The sequence below is a fragment of the Microcaecilia unicolor genome, chromosome 7 (assembly GCF_901765095.1).
Source record: "Microcaecilia unicolor chromosome 7, aMicUni1.1, whole genome shotgun sequence".
NCBI classification, from domain to species: Eukaryota; Metazoa; Chordata; class Amphibia; order Gymnophiona; family Siphonopidae; genus Microcaecilia; species Microcaecilia unicolor.
In genome coordinates, this window is record NC_044037.1 from 180,038,032 (window position 1) to 180,064,480 (window position 26,449).

The window sequence follows — 26,449 nt, forward strand, 5'->3', positions numbered from 1 at the left end:
TTTCCCGCTCTCAGTATGTTTATTTTTTGCCATTCTTCTTTCGTATAATTTTTAATTCTCATGTCTGCATATCATGCCAGACTAACTAATTAAAATTTTTTTTTTACAATCACCACACAAGTATTTCTGGCGGCACAGCCATACTTTATTCTATTCTGTTCTATATAGATACTTCTATACCGCTTATAACTATAACTTCAAAGCAGTTTACAGTCAAGAAGATATCATATTTGGACATGAATTACAGTATCAAAAAGCAACAAAAGGTTTAAATCAGAATAAATGTGTTTTTAAAGCTTTATGAAAAGAGATATAATTTGATATAGTTTGTAGAGAAACTGGGATTGAATTCCAGATCTTAAGACTTTGGAAAGAGAAGGACCATTCCCTTGTTAATTTCAGCTTCAAGTTCTTTACTATTGGCATATCTAATGTAGGGTTTTTGGAACTCCTTAACTATCCTGTAGTACCCAGAGGTGGTAACAGTTGACACACCACTGTCAAGATTTCCCCATAAACACTTTTGTGCACTAAACATGTGATTTTGAATTTAATATGTGCCTCCATTCTTTACCAGTGTAATTCCTGCAATAAAGGGCTAGCTTCACTATATTTTCCCAAACTGTATATTAAGTGAGCAGCCGAATTTTGCAATAGTTCTAAATGGTTCAGCTGCTGTTTACCAATATTATGGTATAGTGAATTACAATAATCAAGGAGAGGGATCAAGATCACCTGAGCAAGTGTTCTAAAACTAGATGAACTCAATGATGATCTTATGACACGTAATTAATGCAAATGAAAGAAACAGTTTCTTACTAAAGCGTTGATCTGATTTTTATAGGTTAGGTTAGCATCTAACAATATTCCTAATTCTTTAGTACTAGATTCAATCTTTAGAAAGGTTCCTGAGGAAAAAGTTATTCTTTCAGAGCTGATTTTTTGGTAGTCACCAAACCAAACAATGTTATGTAATATTTTATCGACAAAGATTTTTGTACTGGGCAAAGAATGAAAATATCGTCCGCGTAAGGTAATGAAAAAATATCTTTAGATTGCAAATATCCTCCCAGATGACTCATGTAGAGATTAAAGAACTGAGGTGATAAGGAATCATCACTATGTGATTTCCATCCTGAAGACATCTTACATTTTTATAACAGTATACTGTTTGGAACTTAAAAAGGAAGAAAACTATTTTAATACTGTCCCTCCTATTCTCATCTCGCTCAATCTAGTGATAAGTAACTCATAATTTATGGCATTGAAAGCTGCCGATATGTCAAACTGCAACAATACGACCTCTGTACCTGTCGACAACATTTTTTAAATCTCTGTTGTTAAGACTACAAGCATTATTTCCATTATTAGCTCGAAAACCATGTTGGGAAGAATGCAAATAACCAGATTCTTCCAAATAAGGATAAAACTGAGAATTTAAACTAACTCTATAACTTTTGCATGCCATGGAATGCTGGCAACTGTTCTATAATTTTCATCTTGTGTAAGATCTCCATCTATATTTTTTGGTAAAGGAGTAAAGAATGATAGATGCTATTTCCCTAGGGTAAACTCCCTCTAATAAGATATTTATTTATTTGTTACATTTGTATAGAACAGACAGAGTGGGTGATACAGCATACACAAAAAGTATACAGACAAAAAAGGCAACACTGGGCTTTCAATACTGAGACAACGGAAGTCCTTTATTGACAAGTAACCCGACACGGGCCGTGTTTCGGCGTTAAACAATGCCTGCCTCAGGGGTCAGGGTTTAGTTACGGAGTATGCAAAATGTATAAATCCACTGCCTCAATCGACGAAGAGACTGTTCAAAAGCGAGCGTGTCTTTCCAAAAGTACAGCCACGTTGTAACGATAAAGCTCCTGTGGTAACCTGTTAGCAAAATTTGTATCCCACAATTTCCCACCTATTTATAGGCTCAATGTGGCTTACATTGTGCTGGAGAGGTGTGTGCAGCCTCCGTGGTAAACAAATACAAGGTGTTGTTGTGGTAGGGTAAGGTTCATGTGGTAGGATCACATAAAGTGATCCTACAACGGGAGAAATTGTGTAAAGACTATGATGAACTTTAGTGTTGTTGTTTCACAAAGATCAAGCATTTATGTTTGATCGGTAGGGTATGCCTTTTTAAACAGGTGGGTTTTAAGTGTTTTTCTGAAGTGTAAGTGGTCATTCGTGGTTTTCAAGGCTTTTGGTAGTGCATTCCACAGTTGTGTGCTGATGTAGGAAAAGCTGGATGCATAGGTTGATTTGTATTTGAGTCCTTTGCAGCTTGGGTAGTAGGGGTTTAGGTACGTTCATGTTGATTCGGATGTGTTTCTGGTTGGTTGGTAGGTCGATCAAGTCTGTCATGTATCCCTGTGCTTCACCGTAGATAATTTTGTGAACCATAGTGCAGATTTTGAAGGCAATGCGTTCTTTGATGGGGAGCCAGTGTAGTTTTTCGCGTAGGGGTTTTGTGCTTACAAATCGTGTTTTTCCGAGGATGAGTCTTGCTGCCGTATTTTGAGTGGTCTAGAGTTTCTTTAAGGCTTGTTCTTTGCATCCTGCATAAATTCCATTGCAGTAGTCCACATGGCTTAGTACCATTGATTATATCAAGTTGTGAAATGTTTCCCTCGGGAAGAATTGTTTCACACGTTTGAGTTTCCACATTGAGTAGAACATTTTCTTTGTTGTGGATTTTACTTGGCTCTCTAGTGTTAAGTTGCGGTCCAATGTAACTCCGAGGATTTTCAGGCTGTCTGAGACAGGGAGGGTGTGGTCTGGGGTGTTGATAGTTATGGATTGTCCTTGATGAATTGGGAAGAAAGGATGAGACAGTGTGTTTTTTCTTTGTTGAGTTTTAGTTGAAATGCATTTGCCCAGGAGTCCATGGTGTTCAAGCTGGTCTTGACTTCGTTGGTGATTTCTGTCATTGTAGATTTGTAACGGATTTATATAGTGACATTGTCTGCATAGATGAAAGGGTTAAGGCCTTGGTTGGCTAAGGTCTTGGCTAGTGGAATCATCATTGGATTGAATAGGATCGGCGATAATAGTGACCCTTGTGGTACTCCGCAGTCTGCTTTCCACGGTGATGATATGTTTGATTTTGATTTTACTTGATATGTTCTTGTGGTTATCCAGCTAAGTATGTTGCCAGCAATCCCAAATTTGTCGAGTAGTCTTATTAATATATTATGGTTTACCATGTTAAATGCACTGGACATGTCGAACTGGAGGAGGAGGATGTTGTGACCTATTGCTATTTTCTGCTTGAATTTGGCTAGGAGAGTGAGTAATACTGTTTCTGTACTGTGTAGCGGGCGAAAACCAGACTGTGATTCATGTAGTATAGAGAATTTGTTTATGTAGTCTGTTAGTTGTTTAGCTACCATGCTTTCCATCAGTTTGACTGACAAGGGCATGGATGCTACTGGTCGATAATTGGTGATTTCATTTGCTTTTTTCGTGGTGTCTTTTGGTGTTGCGGTGAATAGAATATTGCCCTTTTCCTTTGGGAAGAGACCTTACTGAAGCATGTAGTTTAGGTGGGATGGGAGATCTGCTATGAAGTGGTCGGGGGTGGATTTCAGTAGGTAGTTGGGGCAGGTATCTAGTTTGCAGTGGGTGTTGGCGAACCTCCTGAGCGCCCGTGCTACTGTATCGACGGTCAGGAGGGCGAAGTTTAGCCAAGTGCGGTCAACCGGGTGTTCTCCAGTGGTTGGGTCCAGTTCGTTTAAGATGTTTTCAATGTCAGTGTTGTTTTGGGGTAGCGTGTTGCGTAGGTTTACAATTTTTTCATTGAAATATTAGCAAGTTTGTCTGCTGATGGGATGTCTTTGTTTGTTGCAGTGACCAGATTGGTATCTAGGAGTTTGTTCACAAGTTGATATAATTTCTTTGTGTCTTTGTTATTAACAAGAGTAGTAAGCCAATGCAAGAGTGACATTGGCAAAGATATTAAATAGAAAGATGGACAGATGTCCAATGGACATCTTTTATTTGCAAATCTTTTTATTACTTTACTTATAATTAAAGGAGTGACTGTAGTGAATTCTTTCCAGTTTTGATCAGCTATAATTTCATCATCCCTTCTTATTTGACGTTCCAACAGTCATTAATATTATTATTTTGCTGCCTAAGAAATGAATTTTTAATTGTATTTATTTTGAAAAAAAAGTAGCTAATCAATCAGCTGAAGGTTGAAATGAATTTGAGATTCATTTGGTTCTATTTATGTTTGACAGTGTTTATTTATTTGGGAGATCACAGTTTGACAGTGTTTAGTTGTTTGCAAGAGCACTGCTCAGACTTTGGTTTTTGTTTAACACCAAGTATCCTTCATTTCATCACTTTTTAAAGCTTTATCTTCACATCTTTCATAGTATATTCTAGATGTAACTTTTATATACAGTGGGGGAAATAAGTATTTGATCCCTTGCTGATTTTGTAAGTGTGCCCACTGACAAAGACATGAGCAGCCCATAATTGAAGGGTAGGTTATTGGTAACAGTGAGAGATAGCACATCACAAATTAAATCCGGAAAATCACATTGTGGAAAGTATATGAATTTATTTGCATTCTGCAGAGGGAAATAAGTATTTAATCCCTCTGGCAAACAAGACCTAATACTTGGTGGCAAAACCCTTGTTGGCAAGCACAGCGGTCAGACGTCTTCTGTAGTTGATGATGAGGTTTGCACACATGTCAGGAGGAATTTTGGTCCACTCCTCTTTGCAGATCATCTCTAAATCATTAAGAGTTCTGGGCTGTCGCTTGGCAACTCGCAGCTTCAGCTCCCTCCATAAGTTTTCAATGGGATTAAGGTCTGGTGACTGGCTAGGCCACTCCATGACCCTAATGTGCTTCTTCCTGAGCCACTCCTTTGTTGCCTTGGCTGTATGTTTTGGGTCATTGTCGTGCTGGAAGACCCAGCCACGACCCATTTTTAAGGCCCTGGCGGAGGGAAGGAGGTTGTCACTCAGAATTGTACGGTACATGGCCCCATCCATTCTCCCATTGATGCGGTGAAGTAGTCCTGTGCCCTTAGCAGAGAAACACCCCCAAAACATAACATTTCCACCTCCATGCTTGACAGTGGGGACGGTGTTCTTTGGGTCATAGGCAGCATTTCTCTTCCTCCAAACACGGCGAGTTGAGTTCATGCCAAAGAGCTCAATTTTTGTCTCATCTGACCACAGCACCTTCTCCCAATCACTCTCGGCATCATCCAGGTGTTCACTGGCAAACTTCAGACGGGCCGTCACATGTGCCTTCCGGAGCAGGGGGACCTTGCGGGTACTGCAGGATTGCAATCCGTTATGTCGTAATGTGTTACCAATGGTTTTCGTGGTGACAGTGGTCCCAGCTGCCTTGAGATCATTGACAAGTTCCCCCCTTGTAGTTGTAGGCTGATTTCTAACCTTCCTCATGATCAAGGATACCCCACGAGGTGAGATTTTGCGTGGAGCCCCAGATCTTTGTCGATTGACAGTCATTTTGTACTTCTTCCATTTTCTTACTATGGCACCAACAGTTGTCTCCTTCTCGCCCAGCGTCTTACTGATGGTTTTGTAGCCCATTCCAGCCTTGTGCAGGTGTATGATCTTGTCCCTGACATCCTTAGACAGCTCCTTGCTCTTGGCCATTTTGTAGAGGTTAGAGTCTGACTGATTCACTGAGTCTGTGGACAGGTGTCTTTCATACAGGTGACCATTGCCGACAGCTGTCTGTCATGCAGGTAACGAGTTGATTTGGAGCATCTACCTGGTCTGTAGGGGCCAGATCTCTTACTGGTTGGTGGGGGATCAAATACTTATTTCCCTCTGCAGAATGCAAATAAATTCATATACTTTCCACAATGTGATTTTCCGGATTTAATTTGTGATGTGCTATCTCTCACTGTTACCAATAACCTACCCTTCAAGTATGGGCTGCTCATGTCTTTGTCAGTGGGCACACTTACAAAATCAGCAAGGGATCAAATACTTATTTCCCCCACTGTATATACCTGGTACAATTACGACAGCATATTATGCCCCATCAGTCGTATCTTTTATGATCCATATAACATTCTGCCTGGCAGTGTAGCTGTACTTAGAGTCCTTCTTGTAGGCGGCACAGTTATACTTAGAATTTTTGCATATAATTTTTGGCTTTCACATCTGAATATCATGCCGCACTAGTTATTTTTATCTTTCGTTATTTTTAGATATTGACAAAAGTATTTCAGCAGTACAGCCATACTTTGGCTGTTTAAAAGAGCACTGCTTACACTTTGGTTTTGCTTTACACCCAGTTTTTTCACTCACTAGTTTTTTTGTTTTGTTTTTGTCGTCTTAGTTTTCAGATGTTCCATTTTTTCATATACCTTGAGTAGTTACATTAGCACATCAAGCCCCGTCAGTTGTATCTTTTATGATCCACATTTATATCTTTCTGTCCGGCGGTATAGCTGTACTTAGTCCTTTCAATTAGTGGCACAGCTATACTTAACATTTTTTAGAAGAGTATTTTTATAATCCATTTTCAATATATCGCTACTGCACATAAATATAATTGCTGAAAAGTTTTTTGTACAGTTTCCTTCAGAACCGAGCTTTACCGGCAATCCTTTTCGCCAACATATTGACAAAACACTTTCACAATTAGTTGGCATTTTTAAGATTGGCGCGATCAGTATACATCCCACCAACTTTCATTTCTAACTTTTATAATACTTCCTTTCCACCATCACCATAGTAACATAGTAAATGACGACAGATAAAGACTTGTACGGTCCATCCAGTCTACCCAACAAGATAAACTTATTTTACATGGTATGTACCGTGTTTCCCCGAAAATAAGACACTGTCTTATATTAATTTTTGCCCCCCAAAATGCGCTAGGTTTTATTTTCAGGGGCTGTCTTATTTTTCGGGGAAACATCGGGGTTGGATCAGGGTTGGCCCGCCCGCCCTCCATCGCTCCCGGAACTAACCTTAAACGCCTCCTTTCACCTTCGCAGCAAGCAGCAGCAGGGCAGGCCACTCCTTCCTTCTGTGTCCCACCCTCGCCTGACGTAACGTCCGCGAGGGCGGGGCACGAAAGGAAGGAGAGGTCTGCCCTGCTGCTGCTTGCTGCGAAGGTGAAAGGAGGCGTTTAAGGTTAGTTCCAGGAGCGACGGAGGGGGGCCCGGTGACCTTGGGTGGGGGGGGGCCGGCCCGGGGGCGGCCTTGTCCGGCTCTCGGCAGCCCTGCTTTCAAACAAAAATTTGCTAGGTCTTACTTTCGGGGGAGGCCTTATATCTACCAATTCAGGAAAACCTCTACTAGGTCTTATTTTCGGGGGATGTCTTACTTTCGGGGAAACAGGGTAATACTTTATATGTATACCCGAGTTTGATTTTCCTTGCCTTTCTCAGGGCACAGACCGTAGAAGTCTGCCCAGTACTGTTCTTGTACTAAGTTCTGAAGCTAACATCGAAGCCCCTTAAAATTTACACTCCAGCCCATCCCTATCTATTCAGTCATGATCAGGACATAGACCATAGAAGTTTGTCCAGCTCCCATTTTGTTTCCCAAGTACCGGTGTCGCCACCCAATCTCCGCTAAGATTCCACGGAACCATTCCTTCTAAACAGGATTTCTCTGTGTTTATCCCACGCATGTTTGAATTCCATTACCATTTTCATCTCCACCACCTCCCGCGGGAGGGCATTCCACATATCCACCACCCTCTCCGTGAAAAAATACTTCCTGACATTAGTCCTGAGTCTGCCCCCCTTCAACTGCAATTCATGTCCTCTAGTTCTACCGCCTTCCCGTCTCCGGAAAAGGTTCGTTTGCGGATTAATACCTTTCAAATATTTGAACGTCTATATCATATATCCCCTGTTTCTCCTTTCCTCCAAGGTATACATGTTCAGGTCAGCAAATCTCTCCTCGTACGGTTTGCAACAGAAATCTGATACCATTTTTGTAGCTTTTTTTTGCACCGCTTCCAGTCTTTTTACATCTTTTGCAAGATGTAAAAAGACCAGCATATATGCATCAAGGCAATTCAGATAGCCAACTCTTACAGCATTTCACATCACACATACTTGATAAAACAGTCACCCATATGCAGTCATTGTTTTCATTCAATGTATAAACTCTTTATGTAAACGTATAATATAGAGCTTTCTTTTCTGCACAATTTATTACTCAGCATGCTTGATTTGCTCTTTTCTTCTATTTCTACCTATGATATTCATTCATATTCATTTTGACCCTGATGAGGTATTTTTTCCAAGATACCATGATCACATACTCAGAGGTATTTTATTATGCTCCATTTTCTACATTGTTTCACATCTTTCACACTTTAGCACACTCTTTTATTGGTGCTTCTTATAGTTCCCTTTCTGCATATCCCTTATTTTTCACACATCTTGTTCCTTAATTCTTCATCTTATCGCTTTCTTTTCTATGTTTAGTTACTTTCTCTGCAGTTTATCATTTTACCTATACATTTATAACCACTTGCACTACTACTTTTAGATTGCAATTTCCTTTTATATCACTTTCTTGTTTGCAATATTTATCATCTAATCCCAACTGACTGTGCCACACATCTTGTTCCCATCATATATCTGCACTTGGTCCCTCAGCTATACGGTAAGCTGTATTGTAGAAAATCTTTAGCCTCATATCTGTTAGTTGAATGTTCTAATGCATGCTTAATAGGTGTATCATTAGTATTATTTTAACATTGTATTATATCTCTGGTGTTTGAATTCCAGTGCTGTTAAATGTGTATATTTTTTAATACTGTTTCATGGTAGTTCTATTAGGTTTCAATTTACTGTTTTTCAAGTTTACCTCATGTATTGTATTGTTCGAGCCTGTCGGAACTGGGCCACAGAACCGGGGACACAGTTCTTACCCAAACATCTTCCCTCAGCCGTATTTTCTTGGACACCTGCCTGGCCAACCACAAAAGACAACTACAAATAAAATAATCTTATCACGTTAGCAAATGTTTATTCTTACAAAATTAGCAGCAAAGCAGAGATTAGTTTCTTAGCAAGAATAAGCAGGGGGAAATTGGGTACATAAGGAAAGGGTAAAACAGCAGGTGGAACACCTACTAAGTTCCTGGCTGCCCAGAGACTTAGGACTGTCAGTGTCTAACCTGCCCATATTATCTGAGTCCTTATATAGTACCTTTTCTCAGCCCAGAGCACAAAGAAAATTGTTTCAGGAATACATCATTTGGCATAAGTAATCTTTTGGCATAATTGCAAGAGGTACATCAAATGAATACATTTCCATCAAAGAGATATCTTTGTTTCCTGCTTTTAATTAAACATTCTCAGTAGAGACTTCTTGTCTGACTTCAAAAGGTCAGGGTCCTATTCTTACAGTGTGTTAATCTTAACATATATTTTTCTTCCCTTGCCTTGGGCCAGGAATGCCTATCATTACCTCCTCCCCTGTCCATCCCCTTCATCTCTTCACAGAGCAATTAGTTCTCATGCAGATGGAAAACCTCCTGCAACCCTCCTGGTTATCAGCAAATTGGCTTCTTCATTGTAGAAAACAGTGAATTGCATGAATCATTGCCTTCCAAATACCTGACAAGGAAGAGGGAGGGGATGGAAGGGGTGCTTGACCTTGAGCTGGCTGCTGAGATGAACTTTGTTGTAAGCCACAGAAAGAAAATAATGTCTCTACACTTCACTGTCTGTAGATTATGGTTTTCTTAATATTATACATTACCAATACTGGACCCACATATACTAGGCCTTCATATGTGTGCACCTCCACCTTCAACAGTATTTATATTTATACTTGGTTATTTTACTATTGTTATGCTGTTAACAAAATTGTGAATTTCATGTTAAACTGCACCTGCTGATAGACTATATAAAACAAAACCAAAATAAAGAAAAAAATCTTTATTAAGAACAATACCCGACGTGGCCACGTTTCGCCCTCAGCTGCATCAGGGGTAAAACTCTAAATTCAAAACACAAACATGAAATCAGCATATTAAAAACAGTAACATGTATATAGTAATGAAACAAATTCATATATCGACATACATAAGTCATATTTAAAAACAAATATCAAATCAATGTAGCAAATATATTAACATGTATATAAAGAAAATCAATAACATGTATATTGGGATGAAATAATTACATATAAATAGAAATTCTAACATAGTCAATTCATCCTTAAAACATATTAACATGAACAAACCATATAAAAATATTTTTAAAATGTTTTTGAAAAAATATGTATAAACAATCTTTTAATCATGACATTAAAACACATATATACTAAAACCCAATTAAAAATAATTATCAAACCGTATATAAATAGAGAACATAATATTTGAGTCAGTGCAGAATATAAGTTAACATGTCAAAAATCTATCACATGTATATTGAAATAAAATAAGTTCAAATTAGCATACGGTTTGATAATTTTTAATTGGGTTTTTTAATTGCTTGACACCCTATAATTGTAAAATATGAAATAATGAACACAGTTAAAAAATTCTCTTTCATTTACTAGTGAAACACAAAGGGGAGATAGCATCCTTGTAAATCATTAGCTGTCATCCTTTAATTTAATTTATAAGAAATGAATTGCTATAGAATAGTTCTGTGCAACCTGTAAGCCTAGTCACTTTCTTAGAAGGGTATGCAAGAGAGAGTGGTACATTTAACCTGACCTTCATTAAACTTAATTTAATACATTTTTATTTTATAATTTTACAATAATTTTTCAAGTATACAATCTTGAAAGAAAGTGATATACAATATCATAAAAGAAAAAAAGGAAAAAAAATCATGATTCCATCATCAAAATAGGAAATTAACTCAAGTCCACATTGGGATTCCAAAACTTAAACTAGAGGAATCTATTTAAGGCAAAAATCAAAGGAAAATTGCTATTCGCGAAGGATTCTAGTGAAATATATTATGTTGATCCAGTTGTTGACTTAGAAGCAATTAGTTTGGATAGCTGAGGTGGATCAGTAAAGGAATATTTAACGTTATCAAGTCTAACAATACACTTGCAGGGGTACCTAAAAAAAAAGGATCCCCTTGCTTGAACAACAGCTGATTTCATTATGAGAAATTGTTTCCTTTTCTTTTGTGTCTCTCTTGAGAAGTCTGGAAACAAAGAAATCTTCAAACCAAGAAATGGTTTCTCTCGATGCTTAAAAAACATCTGAAAAAGCCTTTGCTTATCAGGAATTAAGGCCACAGTCGCAACCAAAGTTGCTGGTGTGGCCTGGTGAGAATCCGAAGTCTCAAGAAAGGCTGAGATATCCAAAGTCTGTTGTACATTTTTTTCTGGAATTTTTTGAGGAAGATAAAAGACCTTTGAAAATGGTGGTAAATTGTTCTCAGGTATACATAAATTCTCCATTAAATATCTCTTCAGCATATCTCCAGGTTTTATCATAGCTATATAGGGAAAATTAATAAAACGTAGATTTTGATTCCTGGTATAGTTTTCAAAGTTTTCAGAGTTAAGTCTTAGACTGGATACATCTTTTATAAGGGAGAATTGAATATTCTCCAATTTCTTTACAAATTGTTCAGTTGTATCCACTCTAGAAGTCATTTTTTCAGCCTCACTTTTTTGTTTTTCAAACTTTTGATCCAACTCATTTATTAATACAGAATGCTTAGTTGTAGCAGTTAGAAACATTTGTCCCAATCGAGACGTAAGATCCCACAATGAATCCAGTGTCACCTCCTTAGGCTTGATAGTAAGTTCAGCAGGAAATATCAATTCTACATCAGCTCTCCTCTCCCCAACTGCTTGTAAATCCCCCGCCAATTCTATAGGCTGGTGAGTCACTACTGGAGGTAATAACCTCTCTTCTCCCACTGCTAAAGATTGTATCTGAGTCCCCTTTGCTGTCGCTACCTCACCTCTCTGGGCGGACGCTGACGAACCAGGAAGTGGGGAACTCACTGCCATCGGCTGCAGGGGTGGAATCCTCTGCTCGGGACTCAAAGATGTTTCAGATGCTAGAGATGCTGATAGTTCCTCATTCCCGCCAGCGTCCTGCCTCGCAATGGTCCCGGCTTCAACACCATCCCCCCACTGCACAAGGAACCGCTCCATTGGCCCAGGAATCCGGGGAGAAGTCTGGGGAACTCGAGCAGACATCTTTCCCCGCCACTTTGGCATCAATGCGGTAAGCAGTAATCGATAGTGCAGCAGCTAGTCGTGTTAGCGTGCGGCCATCTTGGAATCCCACCTTCTCAAAATCCCACCTTCTCAATTTAATACATTTTTAACATTAAAAAGTCTCTGAATACAAAGAGGTAGAGATAATTGATTTCCACATTTAGTGTTTTTTTTTCTATAAAGATTGGTGGCTAGTTATTTTGATGTACAAACACATGAGTTTTTGGATAGCTGTAGTTTTTGATTTACAGAATTTAATTAGAAGTGAGAACCTCCCCGATGTTCTAGAATGGATTCATTATGAAGTTATTTATGTTTAACCTGGCAGGTGGGTTCTTGTCCTGCCTTGGTCACTAGGGTTGGAACCCTATCTGAGACAAGTTTTACATAAATAACTTAAGAACATGGTCAAGCAGTTTGATGTTGCAGCCTAGGATCAAGGTAATTTTCTTTACTGGAAAGGGGGGATTTCTCCTTTGTGGCTTACCAAGCAAGGCACAGCTGACGACAGTCTCTTGATAGCAGTTTGATGTAATATTGCTGGATTTGTTATTTCAATGTTATATGCTCCAGAATGATTTTACCCTCCTCTGTCTTTTTTTCTTTTTTTCATTTTACTACCAGACAATGTTAGATATTCTTTCGGAAATGGAAAAAATGACAATATTGCATGAAGGCAGCTATGACAGATTGAAGACTAACCTAAAACGTATTGGACGCCGTGACCTGGTACAGAAAATAGTTGACTATGAAGAAAGTATTAAAGGTAATATTTTAAGGCAAAAGTTGTTACAGAGGATCTAAGATAGATGAGCAGGCGGCATGAAGAGCTAGTGTAATGAGGAATTCCTGTTGTTTTGTTTGACCTCGTTTTCGTCCTCCTTGGGCTATTCCATATGGAGGATTGAACGTACTAAGTTCATCCAGAAGATTCTGAATTGTTTTTCTTACTTCCATCGTCACCCAGTCCCATGGGGGTCTGGTCTGGGCAGGCATCAACAGCCGCAATTCGAAACTAATTCCCATAACTACTGCTTTCTGTCTTCCTGGATCTAAGTATATTCTGGGCCATTTATGTTCCCACATATAGTCTGTTAGAATCTATCAGTATTTTATGCACCAAATGAGTGTCTGGTGTGTGTTTAGTTTTGTTTAGTTAGTAAAATAAGGAATACTTGAAAATAAAGACAGAAATAGATTTCAGATAGAAAGATATTTATTCTTACCAATGTTTCAATTCAGTACAGACATCGGACAGATTCTGGGTTCAATAGCACAGCGCTCCGCCGTCTGAGAAGTGCTGAGGACGACTTCTCCAATTAAGCCAGAATCTCTCTTCTTTTATACACTTACCTCTCCATAGAAGTCTATGGAGGGGTACAATTTTGTCAGTTATTTCTCAATTTCTGCGGTTATACTTTCGCATCCTGCCATCTGTGCATTTGTACCCAGCTCCTTCCGTTCCATCTATTTCAACAGGTTGCCACATTTTCCGGTTATGTCAACATGTTTTTAGAACAAACTGTTTTTGCGGTTACTAACATAATTTTCTGTTGAGATACCAGTTTCACATAATGTTTTTGCAACACCTCTCATCACATCTTCTGATCTCTGTATCATTTTATACATTAATATAAAAAATAAACCCCATTTTGAGAGCCACTGTTTTTCCCATTTTATCCATCATTCTTTCATTACAGGTGCTACATTTTATTTAAATATTGTACCTGTTTGTGTTAAGACTCATTGTTCAGACCTGCTTTCTGCAGATTCTCAAATATTAATTCATTTGTTACTTGTTTGGCCTAATCAGTACTTTTTCAGATGTTTTTGGCTCTGTGGCTTTGTCCATCACAATTCCAGTGGTAGATCTAAAGCCAGGCCATATATTAACATTCCCCTCTTCACCCTATCCCATAGGGTGACACCAGGGTTAATGTACCATGGTACCATCCATTCCAGAAGGTATCCTACAAGGCCATCAAATTTTCTGTATCTCAATGCAAACCGGTACAGTCTGAATTATTTGGTTTCAGATTACCATCCTGGCACCACTTCAATTATTTCTATCCTTCCTACTTATCTATATCTATGGTTATACAAAATCTTATAGTTACTATGCTTCTACCCTTTAATATGCAGATTCTATCTTATTCTTACCTATTTTATCATTAATTCTTTGGTTATATACTGATCATATCTTATCTTATAAAGCTTTATATGATTATATTGTATCCCTGTGTGTGCTATTACCTGATTATACAGTTGCAGACATCTCTCTAGTGTCTCTAGCAGTTGCATAGCGATTGGTCCTTCTCAGAGGGAGATAGTCCAATGTGTCATCTCCTGTGGTGTTGGGAAGGAGATTTTCGTACAGGACATATTGTCCTGCTGTTGTCTTTTTCGTGATTGCGGTTTCAATTAAGCGTTCTACTAAGCCTCTAGCACAAGGGATTATGCAACACCCTACTAGCACAAAAATTGCTACCACAACTATAATCACTGTGAAAATAAAACCAGAGTAATAAACATATGGATAAAGGCTAGGTAGTTACATATTCTTATTCAGTGGTATTCTAAAGAAATACTTCTTCACTGGCTTGCCTGCATGAGTCTGAAGAGTTTGCTCTTGGGGGAACTTATGTGTACTGCAGAACTAGTGCAGAATTCTACATTTGCTGTGTAGCAGGGTCGCTGAGTGGGGGGGGGTCAGGGGGGACAAAACTCCCCGGGCCTCCAAGGGGGGGCCCGGTGCCGGGGTCTCTCTCCTTCTCCTGCTTCCAGGCCACCGGCAGTGCAGTCCCCAGTCTCACCTGCCTGCCTCGGCTCCGTCGATAGCCCCTCTCTGTCCGCCACCGTGACCGGGCCCCCTGCATTCAAATTGGTGGGGCACAGTGAGGGAGGGCCCGAAGGGAAGCAATCTGCCGCTTTTACACAGAGGTGAGGCGCTGGGAGCAGGAGAGGGAGGCAAAAGTGGTAGGGATGGGGAGGGCAGCGGCCTTGCCCCGTGCCCGGCTCAGTCTCTCGGCGGCCCTGCTGTGTAGCGCCTAATTTCTTTAATGCATTATTGCTAGAGGGGTGTGGATGTGGAATGGGCATGGCAAGGGTGTTCTTAGCACTTACGCTCTCAAGTTATAGAATATTATCAGTTATGCACCTGAATGACAGCAGTTAGGTACAAGCATTTACACCATCCATTGAGCTTGCATAAGTGCTTGTACCTAAAGTTAGGCGCATTACTGTGAATTTATGCTAGTATTATATAGCAACAGTTTACATGTGTAATTGTCGGGTAACCCGTAGAGAATTACCCCCTTGATGTCCAATTATGTGTTTTTCAGGATAATTCTGGGAGAGATGGTATTGGGGTAATCATGAGTGCTGAGTTTATTAAAATGTGTTGGGGAGCCTAGAAGCCTGAAAGGTAATTCAGGGAGGGCACAAGGCTGAAGGTTCACCCACACTGCCTAAAATTCTTGCACCAACCCTGGAAAAGGCATTCTCTGCGTGCCACCACTGGTTCCCGAACCTGGTCCTGGAGGCACCCCAGCCTGTCAGGTTTTCAGGCTATCCACAATTAATATTAATGAGATAGATTTGCATGAGGTGGAGGCAGTGCATGCAAATTTCTCTCATGAATATTCATTGTGGATATCCTGAAAACCTGACAGGCTGGGGAGTATCCAGGACCAGGTTTGGGAACTACCGACCTATGCAGTTATAGCAATAATGCAACTCAGAAGAACAGAAAAGTAGTTAGTACAGTTACATCATCTGTGCAGAAGAAATTCATTGACATAACTGTGGCACAGGAAAACTCCCTTGTACAATCATTGGCATCATGTGCTATGGGAGTCACTCAGCTCTATATGGCCTGCCACAAATAGCATAGTGCAGACATTCTCCTAGTGTTGATCATCTGTAGACATCTGCTTCATCTCTGTTGCTTGCACAGAAACAAAGTGGTTGTCGCTGTATTTTCTCCTTCTTGGTGCAATGGCATGACACAAAAGACTTGTTATGGTTGCCAGCTTTTGAAAAAGAAAATCCTGCCCCAGCCCCTCAAAATAACTGTAATAATGGCAATGATGTAGGCTTTGCAAAACAACAGAGAGGGATCAAGAGTTTTTGTCTGGCAGTAATTTCTTCTCCGGCGGCATTTTCTAAATTAAGAAGGCGGTGGTACTTTCTGTGATTGTGCAGCAGATCTTAGAGATTCTGGACTTTTTGAGGCTCACTCATTATTTTCCAACAAGACATAACAAGGAATTTGGGATGTTTTTGACCCCTGATGCAGAACATAGAGATTCTAGACTTTTTTGTGAGGCTCACTCAGGCTCCCTTTTACTAAGGCGCGCTCATGTTTTTAGAGTGCACTAAAATTGTAGGCACGCTAAACGTTAGAGACGCCCATAGGAATGCATTGGTGTCTCTAATGTTTAGCGCGCCTACAATTTTAGCGTGCGCAAAAAACGTGAGCGTGCCTTAGTAAAAGGGGGCCTTATTATTTTCCAACAAGACATAACAAGGAATTTGGGATGTTTTTGACCCCTGACGCAGGCGGACTCCTGCCGAAATACGGCCTGTGATGGGTCGTGGTCTGATTAAATTTTCACCGATTGCCCCAGTCTTGAAGGCCCTTGTGTGCTTTTTCTGTTTTGTAGTGGTGTAGGCTTTAGCACCTGCAGGCCAGATTGAGGGGTGAGAGTGCAAGATGTTGCACTCTTCAATCCCATTGAGCCACATCCCCTCCTCAGGCTCCAAATGTATACTTGCTCTCCCAAACAGTGTTAAATTCAAACATACATTCTGCCTTCTCAGTACCTCCCCCTCCCTGATCCCTTCCCAACAGTGCACGCAAAGAAGTTCTAGAACATGTCCCCATAGAACATACCATACAAAAACATTTCTGATTCTAGTGCAGTCCCAGTAACAGCAACATAAGCCCTCTCACCATTAGGCATATTGTGAAGTAATACAAAATTCTAAAACAAAAAGTCACTTAGAACTTAGAACAAATCTAATATGTTAGCACTAACTTTCAGATCTCATAAGACGTAAGAATAGCCATACTGGGTCAGACCAATGGCCATCTAGCCCAGTATCAACAGTGGCCAATCCAGGTCACAAGAACCTGGCAGAAACCCATATAGTAGCAACATTCCATGCTACCAGTCCCAAGGCCAGCGGTGGCTTCCTCATGTCTCACACAGCAAAGACCCTGCCTTAGAAAAGGAAGCACCATAAATGTTGCAGTGGTACCTAGAAATCAATACACCTATTGGGAAAACTGAACAAGCCAGATTGTTACAGATTGCTACATAGAAAATCCATACTAACAGAATACCCAGCCTTGGCCACACACATAGATCACAGATAGACCCTCACCAAGCACAGAATAAGTGACCATGAATTGAAAATAGAAATATGAAGCCAGACATTGTATGCAGTTCAGCACCAGAGAAATAGAAATAAACGAATGCATTCCCCTATACTGTGCAAACTATAAAGATGACAGGTGTTTGGACCATAGATATTAAATAAAATAGGTGACAGTATGGGCTCCTAAGGTGCCCTGCAGTTCAATGCCTAAGATGGTGTGATATTGCTGAACAGAATTGATTGTTGCCTGTCTGATAGGTAAGATTTGAACCATTCACAGAGGGGGTCTTTTACAAGGCGGCGGTAAGCCCAATGCATGTTTACCACCTGCTAATCCGGAACTACCGCTGGGCTACTGCAGCAGACCAGCGGTAGTTCCCACCCCCAGTGCGCGCCACTTCTGGAAATGGCCATGAAGCAAGTGGTTCATATGCTGTACAGGGCTATTTTTTTTTTTTTTTTTTTAAAGACAGCCTTTTACCCACAGTGGTAAAAGGAGGGCCTCAGTGTGTATCAAAAACAAGCACTGACGCCAGCACAGGCACCCTTTTACCGCAGCTTGATAAAAAGACCTCATAGTGTGCTACTAATATCTGGTAATGCTAATTCATCACTTGCATCTTCATATTTATCATTGTCCTGCTGTCCAATTACAGAGAAGTCTTTCACAAAATTGAAATCATTGCCTGTTGTCCTAACAATTTTTCATTTGATGGCAAACTCTGTTTGAATATCTTCAAGAACTGATACAAGAATGTCAAATGTATGAAAACTCTTCAGTGTTAAGGCCAGACAAGCAGACTATCAATCCAGTGGTCTGCCATGCAAATGCAAAATTTTCCATGGGCTGTCCAGCAAGTCTGTTGAGATAGAGCCATATATCTGTTTACCAAGAATTGCAACCAGCTTCAGATTAATCTCCGCTTCAAAGTGACTGAATTCATCACTGGTCTGTTTGGCTGGCGACTAGTAACCAGTTCAACAAGCACAGACAACTCTATTATTCTCATTGGCTTTGTTCCCTGAACACCAAAATGTAAGATGCGATGATCCACTGTTTGTTGTTCCAGGTTTTGCTGTTTCACTTGGTTTACAGAGGAATCATCATTTAAGTCTCTCTGCCACTTTTACTTTTTACTTTTATCTGCAAGTATGAGAAGTAACTAGGTAAAAGTAGTAAAAACTGGTAAAATTATTACATTGGAAAAAGTAACACATTTTTCCTGTACTTCTTTATAAGTAAAAGTAACAAAACTTTTACATAAGTACAGTAACTAGTTACATTTTGGGGGTTCCTAACACAAGCAAACAGGTAATTGATGACAAAACACCTTTTGAGAACTATAAACTTCACCTAGATCTGGAATCTTGGGATACTGCTGAACTCATCATTTACTTAGATCCTGCAAATTTGAGCAACCTTTAAAAACTGCTTCTAACACCTGTAGAAGTGACAAAATCCCTCCCCATACATTGAGAAAATGAGACTAACCACAGTGGGCCATGCCATTATAATGTTGTGGCTAGACTACTGTAATGCTCTTGACCTTGGTCAGACTGGATGGTACATGCTTGCATCAGCTGAAAAACCCTTAAGTGCTTCCTCTCTAACCCCTAGTCCTCTCTTGCCTCTGCTCCTCTTTCCTATCCATTATTGTAGTTCTTTTTTCTTTCTGAATACTTTTTTGTTGTAAATGCTTTGATTGCTCCCTCTGAGGTATTAGTTATTAAGGACTGAATTCTATAAGTGGCACCTAAAAAATAGGCCCTGAACCCCCCTTCCCCGCTCAGCACTATTCTATAAACTGCGCTTATGCCTAGGAACTGTGACTAACTTTAGACATGGCCATTTACACCAAGGGAAATGTGACGCAAATGCTCATGCCTAAATTAGGCGTGGATCCCACATTCTAGAATTATGTGCGTAACTGAAAGTAATGCCCCCAATCTGCCCATGACCCACCCATTTCCACGCCTCCTATATTTGACTTACATGTAAAGTTTAGGCACGAATCCTGCACCTAAATTTACGCATATTTCAATTCTAATTAGTGCCAATAATTGCTTGTCTTTAAGCCAGTTAGTGCTAATTAGCTAATTAAATTGGGTACACATCCAAATTTGCATGCCCAATTTTTAGCGCTTTTTATAGAATTCAGGAGCTCCAATTAATTGAGGATGAAGTAGAATAACTGATAGAGGGTTGCAAGTGGAGTGACCATATCACACCCTTCCTGCAGAAACCACACTGGCTACAAGTACCCTACAGGGCCAAATATAAAACAGATTCTGATTTTCAAAGTCCTCATGCAAAATGGGCCATAGTACCTAAAGAATATATTAGCCCTCTACACACTTCTGAGACCTCTAAAGACATCTCAGGGGGCATCCCTATCTGTACCCTCATCAAACAGAATCACACAGTGTGATAACTGGCCAATGCACCTTTTTGGGAGTAGCTCTCAAACTCTGGCACTAATTTAGGACTACCTCTACTTCAGAAGCAGGTGAAAACCTGGTACTTCTTTCAAGCCTTTAATGGCTATGGCAACCAACTATCCAATCACTCACCTTGTAACTGAGAGCTGATTCATATTCCTTATACAGCCATATGTAACAATTCATCCTCAATCTAGCCAGCCATTTTTATTTATACCAAAGCCTTTGTCTTATCCATCTTGTTTGTCTATATAGCCCAACTGCACTTAATCTCTGTGCTGCCTGTTAAGATATTTCATCAGGTTGTGCTGACATTCTGAGTATCATGCTGCCTGTTGTGGGGTATTATTTGTATTCTGCTGACATCGCATTATATTTCTGTGATATGAATGTTCTACTGTTCTGTTTTAGGGGGCCTTTTACAAAACTGCATTAGCGTTTTAGCTCATGGTAAAAATCAGCTGGCAGTAAATGTTGAGACACCTACAGGAATATAATGGGCATCTCAGTGTTTATCACCAGCTGATTTTTACTGTGAGCTAGAAACGTTAGCATTGCTTTGTAAAAGACCCCCTTAGTGTTTACGTTACTGATACTGTATTATAAATGGGACAGCAAAAATCGATTTTATACAGATTTTCTATGGGTGTCCCGCAGGGGTCAGCTTTATCGGCCCTTTTTTCAATATTTATAGGACATCGATAGAGGAAGTGTTTGATGAGCTTAACGTGTGTTATAAATTGCATGCCTACGACGTACAATTTTTTCCCCTGTATTAGTGAGTGATGATGTCTCTGTAGAAGTTAATCCGTTGTATGAAGCGCATTGCATCTTGGATGAAAATGAATAGACTTGCTTAATATGCAGAAAACAGAAATATTGCTTATTGGAAGAACTGTAACGGGCTCCTTGGTCGTGTTGTTCTGATGCAGCCTTATTAAAGCTTTTCCTGGCTTCGACAATGCTGCTGAATTACAACATCAGCAAACCCACAAAGAAAACATGTCATTCCTTATCCTAATCCAGTCCAGGACTACAGTCCTGCTTATCAGGATATTTATCCTCACAAAAACAAAGTGAAAAGTCACGAAAATGTTCATATCCAGCCAGTGGTAATCTCAGTTTTGTTTACCTGGCTTACTGACCTGGGAGCAGACAACTCTCTTTCCGTATGCCTTCTTTAGCAGACATAGGGCCAGATGCACTAAACCTAATGAGGCAGCAACATGGTTTTAAAACTAGTTCTAACCGGTTTAGCGAGCAAGGAGTAAAACGCGGCATGTACGAAAGGGTTCTCCGAGCTATTTTCCTATCACAGTAGCAGCTAATGAAAACGGAATGCAAAGCTATTGTAATGAGCAAATTACTATACAAATGTGCATGCAAGGCAATGCACAACCGTTTTTCTGAACGGATGCACAGAAGCAAACCCTACCTTCAGTGCTGAAATTTTAACGAGAGGTCTGGAGCTGTCGGTCCTGACAGCTCTTTATGTTGGACGTATTCCACAGCCACCTTTGCCACTTCTGCAGGAGGAGAAGGACCCTAGGGGAGAGAGGAGATGCGATGGAGCAGGGAAGGCAGTGAAGTGTTTGAGCCCAGAGGGATAAAAATGCTTGGTAAAGAGTGATTTTGTGCCTTCCATGTTTCTGTAGCACAGCATTTCTGTTTAAGCACCACTGCCCCTGTGCCACCCATAATAGAATAGTTTGCTGCCCTGAGGAAGCGTAGTTTAAAAAAAAAAGTTTTGCACGGCTCTCATACATGCAGTTACAAATCCCCCACCCCATCCCCGGAGTTCTCCTGCTTGAGCCGTTCCAGCAGCCAATCACAGCACGTTTAGCGTCTCTGGTGTCAGCTTAACTCGCTGTGATTGGTAGGTAGCAGGCACTTCTGATAGCAACTGGAGAAGGAGTGATATCCTGTCTCGTCTGTTTGCAGCACAAATGTTTTCATATCCCAATGCTGTATGCTGCTTGGCCTGAAGTTTTCAAGAAAAAGAAAAGTTTTACACTGCTTTCATACACGCAGCTTCTGTGCGTGTATGAAAGCCGCTCTGAGCATGCACAGAGCAGCCACGCTTAGCGATTGGCTGATCTGCACATACTCAGCTGGCCGACTGGCTTCCCCCTCCCCCCCCCCCCCAAAAGAAGGAAATCGCATGCAAATGAGTCTTTCTGTAGTTCACAGTGCTTGATAGTAGTAGCATTCACATGGCACCCAAAAGAAACAGGGAGGCGTGCTCTTTACCCCTCCGCCCTCCAATAAAGTTCTTTTAACAATCAGTTTCTCTTAATCTTTCAGTTTAGCCACTCAGGCAATTCAGGGGAAGTTTAAACCTTCTCCTTCCTGAACATAGTTCTGTCCAGCACAAGAGATAAAAAAATAAAATAAAATAGAAAAGCACAGACAAAAACTGCCAGTTAAAGTTCACTGGTAAATCTTCAGGTAGTTCATAGTTTTTCACACACTTTCTGACCAACTCAGCATTTCTGTGGCTGAGTTTGTCCTGCCACCCTCATACCAGTAATTACAAACACACAGTACCACCCGTTGGGACAGTGTGAAGCAAAAGAAATCCTTCAGGCAGTTTTAAGCACTGAGCTCCTGTCACAACTTATTCTGTAGCAGTCTCCATGGCTGCTGCTCCTTTAGGAACAGGTAGCTCTGAGGCAGTTGGAAACTCTGCTTGCTCTGCCCATTCCATCTCCTCTCCCTCAGCTCTCACCTCCCTGTTCTTGTTAGCCCATGCTGGCCTCTCCCTCTCCCAACCCTGAGGTAAATCCATGCTGTATTGTTTAGTGAGCCAGGGATACTGGGCTAACTCTGCATCCTTGCCCGCCCCCACGAACTGATTCTGCAGCGTCCTGGGAGTGATTAGAGGGCTGGGTTACCATCCTTTCCAGGGCCCTTTTGGGTTTTCTAACTTACTTAAGGCTCTTCCTGGGCTGCTGAGAAAAGGAGTCAGATTTACTATCAAACTGCTTATCGTGCCCGAGTGGAGCCTCTGGATTATCACAAAAGTTACTTCCATATTTGACATCTAGTTTGGAAAAAACTGGGATCTCTGTTAGGACTACTCTGAGGAATTTGGGCATGCAGTTAGATTGTGATCTTTCTTTTCAGAACCAGGTGATGAAAATTGTTCAGACATGTTTTTATTATTTGCATTTAGTTGCAAAGTTGAGACCAGTGCTTGTGGCATATGTCTTTAGGATCCTTGTACAGAGTTTAATTTTGTCTAGACTTGATTTTTGTAATAGCCTTTATCTAGGTATTTCACAGAATAAAATGTATGCATTACAAGTGATACAGAATGTTGCTGCCCTTATGATTGGGCATTTGGAGAAGTATTTATTTATTTATTGCATTTGTATCCCACATTTTCCCACCTATTTGCGGGCTCAGTGTGGCTTACAATACATTGTAAATGATGGAGTACAATTTGTATGATCATTTGTCATCTATGTTGAAAGTTTTGCACTGGTTACCTGTAAGATATCAAGTACAGTTTAAGGTGCTAGTTTTCATGTTTCAAGGGTTACATGGAGTTTTTCCTTTTTTTATGTAATAACATTTCAGATGTCAGTAAGGTCCCTGAGAGCATGTAACGATGATAAAGCAAAAGTACCAGATTTGAGATGTATTCACTAAGCAGAGACAATAAAATGTGCATTTTCTGTGGCACGTCAATTACTGTGGATTTTTCTCCCAGGCCTGTTGAGATTTTCTACATCTTTAAGACAGTTTAAGAAAGATCTGAAAACATACCTTTTTTTCCCAGGCTTTTCCTATCTGATAATTTTTTGAAGTATCAATAGTGCAGATAATGTTGTATTAGAATTTATTTGATTTTGTATTTTATGTTGGTTTATTTGTATTTTATTGTGAATGTTTTGCTGTAAACTGCTGAGAGTTAAGTGGGGTATACAATTTTAAAATAAATAAATATTGGTATTTCCAGAAATTTAATTCGCTTTTTTTTCCACATTTACCTCACTGTTCTAATTGTGAATTACACTTACAATTGGTCATTTTACAGCTGTTAATGCTGTTAACACAATTGCTTATATCAAGCTGTACCTATTGTACACTGCCTTGGGTGAATCTCTTCTCTTCATATCAGTGGTTATTAAATCTTAAATAAACATGAGTTACATGGGTTAGAAATGTGAATAATGTTAATTACTCCTTGAAAACCTATAGTTGCTATGCATTTTCACCCCTCAGTGTACCTAAACAAAACTAAGGTGAGCTGTACAGTAATTATGGCCAAGTTTAGGGATAGATTCAATAAAGTGCGCCAAAAATTAGGCACAAAAAATATGGGTGCTAAGCGCCAATTCTGTGAAAGCAATTAAATGTGAAATTACCATTATAGAATAGACTGCCTTATGTCTCCAAAACAAGAGGAAGTCCTCTACTACAATTTATAACAATACAAATCAGCAGTGGAGGAATACTGACTCTATAAATAAAAAATAAAATAAAAATAAATACATGTGGAGGAAAATACCTCAGAAGTCGATGACTATATGAATCAATTACCAGATTTACATGTCGCTGCCAATAGACTAAGACCAATCATGGAGAATGAATAGGAGACTCTGAGAGTGGCTAGCATTATTGGCTTGTAGTATTGTCAATTCTCGAGATTGTCTGCTGTGTTGAAACATGGTGTACAGGAAAGTGGAACAGGAAAATAGGAGTGGGAAAGATATCCAGGCACTTCAAACACAGACCAAGGAACTAACAATGTGAGATTAAACCTTTTACTGATGATTCTTAATGATGACGCGACATGGCACCGTATTTCGGCACATACGTTTCTACCTCAGGAGTCTTTTGACTAGCATTTGCCAGTAGTGTGAATCTTTGAGACCATTATTTTCTAAATAAACAGTCTTTTTCAAGATCTCCTTTAGTGATTAATTCTCTGAAGACAGACTCATTTTTGACTGAGGCAGGCACATAAGTGCCGACACAGTTCCAAGTCGAGTCATCAACGAACAAGCTTCCTTCCGTAAATTACTGAAGACTCACCTGTTTGAACAAACTTACAGAAAGAGCCAAAACACATAGAGTCCATACTCACAGTTCATCAATGCAACACACATCCACTTCTGATCCCTCATCCCGTAATCCAGTCAATCATACATTTATTCACGGAACTATGTACACCATATGTCTATGTACACCATACTGCCCTTTTAGCTTCCCATTGTCTCCTTCCAATGTTTCTATGTTGATGTCCCATTGCTATATTCCTAATGATATTTGAATGTCTCGCACAACTCTGCACAATGTAATCCATAACCAAGTTGTAACAAATGTATTTCTATTATTCATATCTTATTGTAAGCCACACTGAGCCCGCAAAAAGGTGGGAAAATGTGGGATACAAATGCAATAAATAAATAAAATCATTAAGAATCATCAATAAAAGGTTTAATCTCATATTGGTTGTTCCTTGGTCTGTGTTTGAAGTGTCTGGATCCGTTTCCTACTCCTGTTTTCCTGTTGCTGCTTCCCCGTGGGATTCTGGTGTTCCTTCCAAATCTGTGGTTTGTCTGCATACAGGAAAATGGTACATTCTATTATGAATTCTCTAAAAATAAATCTCTTTACTTTTCAGCCTCAACTGAACAACAGTCCCCCCTCGAGACCTCTTTTCAGGAAATGACATTCAAAGAAGGTATTTTATTCTTATTTTCTTAGTCTCAGTGTGCATTGTCTATTAAATATCCATGACACAGGTCAACCTCAGTTATTACTTATTACGCTGATGGTCTGTAGTGCACAGGTGAAAGTTTAAATTCCCACTGCTTATGAGCAAGGAGCAATCATATGACTCAAAGTAGCACAACCAAAAGTTTTTCTTTTTTAAAATCACCTTTTCTAAATGCACAAACAGATATGCATTTTATTTGTGCCCTTTATAAGTGGTAGAGCTTTTTATTGTCTGTGAATATTTTTAATGAACAACTTAAACCAAGAAAAACAAACATTATTTACCTTGCACTTTTCTTAGTGCTGGTTGACCTGAAGAGTGGAAGTCCCTTCAAGGAATTGAACTGGGGAAACTTCTGCATAGTAATGCACTTATCTGAGCCACCATACCAGTTTGTTATTCCCTTTGTATTTTTTATTTAGGCTTGCTTTTCTGAAGCAGGCAGTGAAAACTGTAAGACTGTTTATAGTTATTCTGCATGCTGTTTTTGATTCTTTAATTTGTAATTTTGTAATTTGTATTTTGTATATCATATATTTTCATTACATTTTATTCTTTCATTTTTTTAGACCTGCATTTTGATTAAAATTTGTAATCGCCTTGTGATTTGACTGTTTGGAATTCTCTACTGTGCAAATTCATCTGGGGAAGGAAGTGACACCATACTTCTCTCCACCAGTTGCAATTTGTTCCTAGGTATGGTGG

At 39.7% G+C, this 26,449-nt stretch overlaps 1 protein-coding gene across 1 annotated transcript in view; it reads left to right on the plus strand.

The window, feature by feature from the left end:
- LOC115474270 (caspase-8-like) overlaps positions 1-26,449 on the plus strand; it is a 104,181-nt gene that overhangs the window by 39,265 nt on the left and 38,467 nt on the right. Inside the window, exons 4-5 of the mRNA XM_030209666.1 lie at positions 12,817-12,958; positions 25,649-25,708. Of these exons, the coding sequence (XP_030065526.1) occupies positions 12,817-12,958; positions 25,649-25,708 (202 nt within the window). The remainder of the gene's footprint in view (positions 1-12,816; positions 12,959-25,648; positions 25,709-26,449) is intronic.